This window comes from Gymnoscopelus braueri (assembly GCF_963280865.1).
Source record: "Gymnoscopelus braueri genome assembly, chromosome: 20".
Taxonomy (NCBI): domain Eukaryota; kingdom Metazoa; phylum Chordata; class Actinopteri; order Myctophiformes; family Myctophidae; genus Gymnoscopelus; species Gymnoscopelus braueri.
In genome coordinates this window covers 38,618,252-38,627,056 of record NC_137622.1, presented here as the reverse complement: position 1 = coordinate 38,627,056, position 8,805 = coordinate 38,618,252, and the positions used below count along the sequence as shown (strand labels likewise).

At 41.5% G+C, this 8,805-nt stretch overlaps 1 protein-coding gene across 1 annotated transcript in view; it reads left to right on the top strand.

The window, feature by feature from the left end:
- Positions 1 to 204: 204 nt before the first annotated feature.
- Positions 205 to 8,805, top strand: part of snx25 (sorting nexin 25) — a 45,555-nt gene continuing 36,954 nt past the window's right edge. Inside the window, exons 1-2 of the mRNA XM_080416433.1 lie at positions 205 to 1,975; positions 3,554 to 3,641. Coding sequence (XP_080272559.1) covers positions 1,574 to 1,975; positions 3,554 to 3,641 — 490 coding nt within the window. The 5' untranslated portion in view covers positions 205 to 1,573. The remainder of the gene's footprint in view (positions 1,976 to 3,553; positions 3,642 to 8,805) is intronic.

Sequence of the window (8,805 nt, the reverse complement as noted above, 5' to 3'; positions counted from 1 at the left end):
AAACAAATGATTTATACCATGTTTTTGATAAAATACAAATGTTGTAATATTACAACTGCGGGTCTTGGAGGGTTAAAGAAATATCTTGGCTTGGGGAATAATAAAGTGCTCTTTCTGTGGCTTATTGGGCTTGTTTTCATAGACCTATTTGCTTGTTTCACTCCCAAAACCTGGCAACATTATCAGTCCAGTCAGCCAGTCAGCTGAAGCGGCAGCAGCAGCAGCACTCAACAACAACAAGAAGAAGAGAAAGAAAAACCTCTCTATTCTTCCCTCTTATCTTTTATTACAATTCGGGGAGACATTTTCGGAGGCAGCCGATACGTTCTTTGTTGGACAAATAATAGTTACAATTATTTTTGTGTTTGTTTTCATGACAAAAATAAGCAGCAAGCAGGGCCGCCTTAATACTGTAGCTGCTTTCCTCCAGGGAGTATAGATAGGTATAGTATGGATGGTGTTGTTTAGTGTGTGTGGAGCGCTTTAAGCTAACGTTAGCTGCTGATTAACGTTATAAAACATAAGAAAAGCACAGCTTTATAGGGGGGCTGGAGGTGGATTATAACATGGCAGCGGTGTGAGTGAGTGAGTGAACCTGTTGTCACTGGCGTGGAGAGAGAGGAAAATGTCTCTGGTGGTGATGATGATGCCGTAGGGTAAACGTACGGTTCTCTCTCTCTCTCCTCCAAGCTAACGTTGGTTAGGTTTTACCTACTTACCGGGTACGTACCAGTATAGTAATAATAGCCCCCCCCCCCCCCCCCCGGGTTCATTGGTTTAATGGTAACAACAACAACAGTGGCTGCTGGTTGTTGTGGGGCTGCCTGCCTCTCCTCCTCCTCCACCTGTCTGCTCTCAAGGTGATCGTGGTGGTGGTCGTTGCAGCTTTCATCCGTCATCCATCCATCCGTCCGTCCGTCCTCTGTGTCTCCTCCTCTGGGGGGGTGGCAGACAGACAGACAGACAGACAGACAGACAGACACAGACAGACCCTCATCTGCTCTCAAGGTGACGGTTGCAGCTTCATCTGTCATCCCCCTGTCCTCTCCTCCTCTATCTGTGGGAGGGTGGCTGGCAGACAGACAGACAGACAGACAGACAGACAGACAGACAAGCCCCTGCATTCTGGTGTCTCCTGCTCTCAGCCCAGGGACTCATCATCATTGGATGACTAAGCGGACTATAAGGGACTGCGCCTGTGTGTGAGTGTGTGTGTGCGTGTGTGTGAGACTGTGACCGCCCGCCGCCGGGTGGCCTGATGCTCAGAGCGGCGGCGAGACGGAGGAACGCCGCCGTGGGCCGCCTCAGGGTGAGGAGGAGAATATGTCATATGAGTGGGGATGCCTCCTCTGAGTCGTCCTCTCCCTGCGAACAGCGGCGTAGTCGAGGGTATACACCACCAGTCTCACCAGCGCCACCACCACCACCAGCGGTGTACCCAGCAGCTCTCTCACCGGACAGACACCAGCAGAGCAGAGGACCCACTTTATTATTATTATTATTATTATTATTATTATCATAGACTGACTAGCAGTGACACATACTATATGGATGGTGGTGGGGTCACAGAAGCATGCCCACCTCCTCCTCAGCTAGCATTATCACACCACTGGCTGGAGGGAGACCGCCCGCCGCCGGTGCCAGAGGAGCGCCGCCGCCACCGGAGCCCATGTCCGCCAACTCCTCTCCCTCCTCCATCCCCTCCTCCATCTCCTCGGTCGGCTCCTCGTCGTTCAAGTTCGTGCCGGCGTTCTGCCTGGGCGTGGCGGCCGTGCTGGTGTTCCAGTTCGCCTGGGGAGGCCTGAGCGTCACCTCCTTCTTCCTGAAGCTGTTCGTCTACGCCTCCTTCGCCCTGCTGTGCTTCCTGGCCGGGAGCGTGGTGCTGCTGGTCCGCAAGAGCCCCCCCAAGGTGGTCCGCTTCGACCGCGAGAGGAGGCGGCTGGCGGGGCAGCTGGAGTTCTTCGGCAAGCTCATGGTCAGTGCTGTTCACTGTTCAGAATCACGTCATGCGGTAGTGGGTTTCAAAGTTGCATTTGTTTTATTACGAGGACCCGCAGGTTGATAGATTTGACCAGTGGTTTTCAACCTTTTTCATGCCAAGGACCCCTAAATTGATATACATTTGATCGTGGACCCCCAATGGAAAATGTTGTGCCACGTACCCCCCAGAAGATTTGAGTTAAAAATGTTCGTTTTAAAACATATATATATTCAAGGCTATGCACACATTTTCAAGATTTTTCAAAAATAGCAGATCTACCAGCTCATAGCGCGGCACTCAGTGCCGCGCTATGAGCTTGTATATCTGCTATTTTTGAATAGCCAAAGCTAAGTGGTTAAACATGATTGTGACGCTATGTTAACACATTTTGCTGGGGACCCCCTGGTACCCCCTCAAGGACCACTGGTGGTCCCCGGACCACTGGTTGACAACCACTGGATTAGACCATGGACCCCCATTTGATACAATTTTCTATCTCTGGGACCGCAAACTATAGGATAAGATCTTAACTCTGACTCTGAGAGTGTACAAATTGAAATTGTGTAAATGTCTACACTCTGAGCTACAGTCATGTAACTCCTCCAGGAACCCCGGGGGTCCCCGGACCCCAGTTTGAGAACCACGTTGATTTACAGACAGTAATCTGCTATGACTGATTGTAAGCAATGAGAAGAGGCCCCCTTGAATCTCCCCCACGCATGCCATGCCATACCATGCCATGCACGCAATCTCTAGCTATAAACTACAACAACAGCCTGATCCGGTGATATTTGGGTATAAGCTTTTAAAAACCCAGGGGTGAACTTTGGAATAATGGGCGGGCGGACAGGCGGATAGAAAGAAAGGCCGATGTGTGTAGTTTGAAGTGAACGGACAGACGACATTCACATTATCTTTCCTTTTCAGTTTCTGTCCTCTCTGCTGCTTTACTCTCCATTCTTTCTTCGCCCTATCCCCTCGTTTCGGTAACCAGAACAGTGGGCACCTGGTATTATTGGGCACATTTTTTTATGTATGTTATATTTTATATGATTTTATATTTACATGTATTTTATACATTTTAAAATGGCCCAACATTTATACAAATGCTACGAATTGCTACAAAATCTGTGATAGCCAGTCATTTGGAAAATAAACACGGAATTTAGGTCTGATAATGATGTACCGTACATGCTCAAATCATATATACTTGACATTATTTTCAACCATTTTCCAAAGCATACATTTAGTCTTATTTTTTTTTAACATTTTGAGAGGAAAAAAAAACTGTGAGTTTAATGTTGAGGTGGCCACTGGACTCCGTGGACTATCTGTTCTAGTTGACACATGACACGGTGTGTTTACCATTATAGATTTGTTGGATGAAGTTGAGAAATTCTGCTCGATTTAGACAAAGCCTTGCACTCAGCAAGGTTAAGCTACTTATGAATAATATGTGATGATGTTTAGTTTTCCTGTTTTGTTCCTTTTTTCTTTTCTTTTCTTTTTGTTTAATGCTGTCCAAATCGTCGATCCATCCCTGACAAACTGACCTGTTTTTCTGTATTTCAGGCTCGTTTTTTGGTGCCGGCTCCAGACTCAAACCAGAGCCGGGCGAGGGTGGTGGTGTCACATAACGTGGACAAGGCCCTGAAGGAAGGTAATAATAATAATCATCTTCATGAATAATGTGTCCACACATTTATGCAGAGAATCTATTGTCATGTGACAACGTAAGTGTTGGTTAAGAGTGATATTTGACGCGTCTACTACTCAGTCTTTTGTGTGTGCTGCTCCCCCAGACAGTTTTGAAGTCGCTTCATTTTACCAACTACATCCTGTCTAACTAGTTTGACATTTTCTGTCGGCGTACCAACAGAAATGTTCAAATAGTTTCTCTTGTATGCTTAGTCACAACACAAATTGCACAGCCGTCCCAACAGAAATGACATCATGCTCAAACACACAGGATACAAATATGCATTTTTCCTTTTTGTCTCAACATTCCAGAATACCTCAGAGGAACATTGTTCTGTGAGAAAGTAGTTTTCTGTTTTAAATGAGTCCAACGTATTGAATCAAGCTATTTAAAAACTGTTTGGGGTGGGGGGTGAAACAAGAAATCCAGAGTAGACGTTAAAATGAGCCCCAGAAGTGTTTTCATATGTTGTGTTGTGTTTTCATATTCCCCAGAAGTCCTTCATATGTATGTACTATGTATGTGCAAATTACGCCATTCATGTTGCACGATGTGATGTGTGTATTTGCACTGAAGTTCACGCACACCCAATGGTGCCACAAGTGTCCTTGTGCATGTCAGGTCCAAGCACCCATAGGTGCAATTATAAATAAGACATAAATAAGACACAAAGAAACCGTGCATTTCAATACATTTAGTTTAGATCAAATCTAGACCCCAGACTCTGCTCCCAGCCTTAGCCAGATCCCTTTAGGGAAGATTTAAAAGAATCACAGGAACTGTTACTCCTAACCGTCTGTAGGTTAACCCATTCCATGCCACAGTTGCTGCTGCAGTGTGCTTGAATGTATATTGTCCAAATGCTCGATCGACCCATTTAGACCTGGAAAGCCTATATGTTGTTATACCTTTCAATTATTTTCGTAAATTAACACCCTACTTGATCGTCTGCTACTATTGCTGCTTTTGAATTTGAATCCTGAAAAGTAACAGTTTTGGACTTACTGAGTTTTCCACCCGACAGAGACGACATGCTAGATCAGTGGTTCTCAACCAGTGGTCCGGGGACCACCAGTGGTCCTTGAGGGGGTTCCAGGGGGTCCCCAGCCAAACTAATAGTTAGGAACCAAATTGACCCTTATGTGTCTCTAACTCTGAGAGTGTACAAATGGACCCTAACGGGTCCATTTGGTCCCATTTGTACACTCTCAGAGTTAAATGAACATTAATGATGATGATACAGTGTAGATTGGGATCCCCAAGAAATCAAAATGGTCGAGTCCCTGGCATATCTTTTCGAATGGGGGTCCGTGGGCTGATATGTGTCAATTTGGGGGTCCTTGACACGAAAAAGGTTGAAAACCACTGTGCTAGATATATAGCAACATCATTACATTTCTTTGAATGAAAAAATGCTAGGATTTAGAAGGTGGTATTTTTTTTAGGTCTAAATGTGTCAAATCTGACCAGGAACCAGGTCAGTGGATCCTCCCCCCCTTGTAGCGTGGTCGTGGACATCACTGACCTTTTTTTAAATAATTACTGAGGTACTTTGGAGCTACATCATTCAATATCCTGTGACTTGTCTCTAACCCCGCCCCCTCAGCATGGATTACACACACACTCACACACACACACACACACACACACACACACACACACACACACACACACACACACACACACACACACACACACACACACACACACACACACACACACACAGTCTGAGAAATTGCCGCCAGGTAACAGATGGTGTCAGGATTTTCATGTGTGTGTGTGTGTGTAGTTGTGTACCCTTGTGTGTGTGTGTTGAAAAAGGTTTATTATAAGTGGTCTGGTAGTAAGTAAGGTGAGAGGCCTCTGTGACATCACAGGGTCAAAGGTTAAGCCGGATCATCTTTGTATCAGTAGTCATCTTTGTGCTACTACTCCATTCTGTCTGCTTAACCACTTTAAGCCTGATTCAACACTTCTCTACAATAGCCGAGCTTGTAAATGCGCTGTGTGAAAATGTTTTGAAAATCTGGGGTTAAACATTTTAAAAAGAGGGATATAATTGCATATAATAAATGTATATATGCTTTACGCCCTACTAGGGCTGTCAAACGAATATTTGATATTTGAATATTATTCGAAAATTGGGAAAATATGTATATTCGAATATGAAAATTAATTTTCGAATTTTAAAAACATTTTTTTTTATTATGTTTATTTGACAGGGACAATACAAAAAACAATGTATGGAGTTTTAAAAACAAACAAAATATATGTTTTATTGGATCCGAGCACTCGATACATTGTTTTTTGTACTGTTTCTGTCAAAAAAATATATTTAAAAAAATGTTTTGAAAAAAATATATATAAATATATTTTTTATAATAATAGTAATAATAATAATAATAATAATAATAATAATATTCAAATATACTCGAATATCAGAATTTTTTTAAGACCAATATTCGAATATCATGTATATGTATATATGTATATGTATGTATATATATTTTTTTATTCTTTTATTCAAAATAGTGAAAATAGCTCACAACGCGTTGCGATGCTAAGCGTGATTTTGTAGATCGGCTATAGTCCCTATTTTATAAGAATAAAATGGGGGTTAAGTGGTTAATCTGACTAATTGATTCATTCAATTACATACAAAAACTCCCCCAGCGCTTCTTGATTATCCAGTTAATCGAAAAAGGTAACCGATAGAATAATTGCTAAGAAGATAATGGATAGTTGCAGCACTAGTAGAGACGAACACTGGTCAGCAAACGACAGGGTCAAATGGTCAAGCATGTGTGGGTGTCATTCCCGAGCGGTCATTCCACAGGTCGGTAGATGCTTGGAGTGATGACCAGGTTGTCATAGGGACGGAAGGGACAGACGCTCTGCGCAGTGGTGGAAAAAGTACTCAAGTGTTTTACTTAAAGGGCAAGACCACTTTGGTAGAGGTTTGGGTTGTGTAGTTACCTTGCCATGATGTAACTCCAAAGGTGGACAAGAAATCAAAAATAATTGCTCCATTGATTAGAAATTGATAATTCTAAATTTGCTCCTCATTGACTTACATTGTACCGTAAAACAGCTCTCAAAGTCACTCGTTTAGCCCGTAAACGAACACGAACAAAGCTGATTCAGACAATATAGAACATCACCAAACCCAGTACTGTTTGTTTTTTTAATAAAAATGTTAACTTCCTGCTGATTTTACTATTTGAAGATCCGGATCCGGATCCGCAAATCCAGTCCGGGTTTTCTTTTTAATAAAAATAGCAAAATCAACAGGAAGTTAACATTTTTATTAAAAAAAAAAACAGTACTGGGTTTGGTGATGTTCTATATTGTCTGAATCAACTTTGTTTTGCGTTTGTTTATGGGCTAAAAGAGTGACTTTGAGAGCTGTTTTACCGTACAATGTAAGTCAATGAGGAGCATATTTTGAATGATCAATTTCTAATCAATGGAGCAATTATTTTTTATTTCTTGTCCACCTTTGGAGTTACATCATGGCAAGGTAACTACACAACCCAAACCTCTACCAAAGTGGTCTTACCCTTTAAGTAAAAGTATCAATACTGCAATGTAGAAGTGCTCTGTTACAAGTGAAAGTCCGGAATTCAAAATTTACTTGAGTAAAAGTGCAAAAGTATTGGTATCAAAATGTACTTAAAAGTACCAAAAGTAAAAGTACTGAAATGTTTGAAAATTGCTGATCTACAAGCTCACAACGCGTCGCATCGCGACGTGTTGTGAGCTTGTAGATCGGCTATTTTCAAATAGCCTAGGTATAAAATGGGGCTAAAGTGGTTAATGTAGGTTTTATAAGTCCAGAGGCCCTGGGTGCCCCAGGTACGATTCTAGGCCAGGCCAGCAAATGTGTCGATGAAATGAAATTTGTCCCTGACCAAGACTCTTAACCCCTAATTGCTCACAGGCCCTCATTGGAAACAAGACCGCAAGGACCTTCATGAACGGACCTGTTAAAGGAATTATCCTTATCCTATAATATAATTTATATCTGAAAAGTAACTAGTAACTAAAGTTTTCAAATAATTGTGGTGGAGTAAAAGTACAATATTTGCCTCAGAGATGTAGTGGAGTAGAAGTAAAAGTATTGGAAATTGGAAATACTCAAGTAAAGTGCAAATACCTCAAAATTGTACTTAAGTACAGTACTTAAGTAAATGTACTTAGTTACTTTCCACCACTGGTTCTGCGTTACCTGGACTAAGTGTCCCGGAAAGGGTGACTAACCACACATGGTAAATGGAAAAGTAGGCCTATATACTAACTCGGATCTCTCCATTGACTTGATGTCTGTCATCCATTTTGAGAAGAGAATGAACTGAATGATTTCTAATGTCTCTTCTTGCTCTGATGAAAATATCAAGTCACGCTGTTCAATTCGATATTTCTCACTGGACTGGAATGATACATCTTTAATCCATTAAGGACAACTTAGTTTTTTTTACAACCAAGGTTTATGTTTTAGCTTGTAATTAAAGTAAATAAAAGATGTGTTACATTTTTTTCATTTACTGCTTTCTATAGTTTTAGCAATTTTCGCGATCTATTTTACAGTGGGCGGGGGCATTCGGACAGGTGGCTAAATATTACTTTTTTTTACACAATAACCCGGCGATTTCTTTATTATTATTTATGGTAACTCTTCTAGCCCCCAATAACTCACATCTGGCCATCAAAGACCACAGGACCTTTTTTTATTGTGTAAAAAAGACACATTTAGCCACCTGCCCGAATGCCCCCGCCCACTGTAAAAAAAAGATCGCAAAAATTGCTAAAACTATAAAGCAGCAAATGAACATTTTTTAACACTCATCTTTAATTTACTTTAATTACAAGCTAAAACATAAACCTTGGTTGTAAAAAAAACAAAGTTGTCCTTTAAAACCGGGAAAGCATCCGTGTCATTTTTAGATTTCTTTGGCTATTCAAAGATAGCAGATATACAAGCTCTCTGTGCCCCCACTACGAGCTTGTAGATCTGCTACTTTGTTTTGAAAAAACAAGAAACTTTGTGCAAATCTTTGAATATATATATATATTTTTTTAAAGCGAACATTTGTCACTCAAGGATACTACAAATGTCTTCTAAATC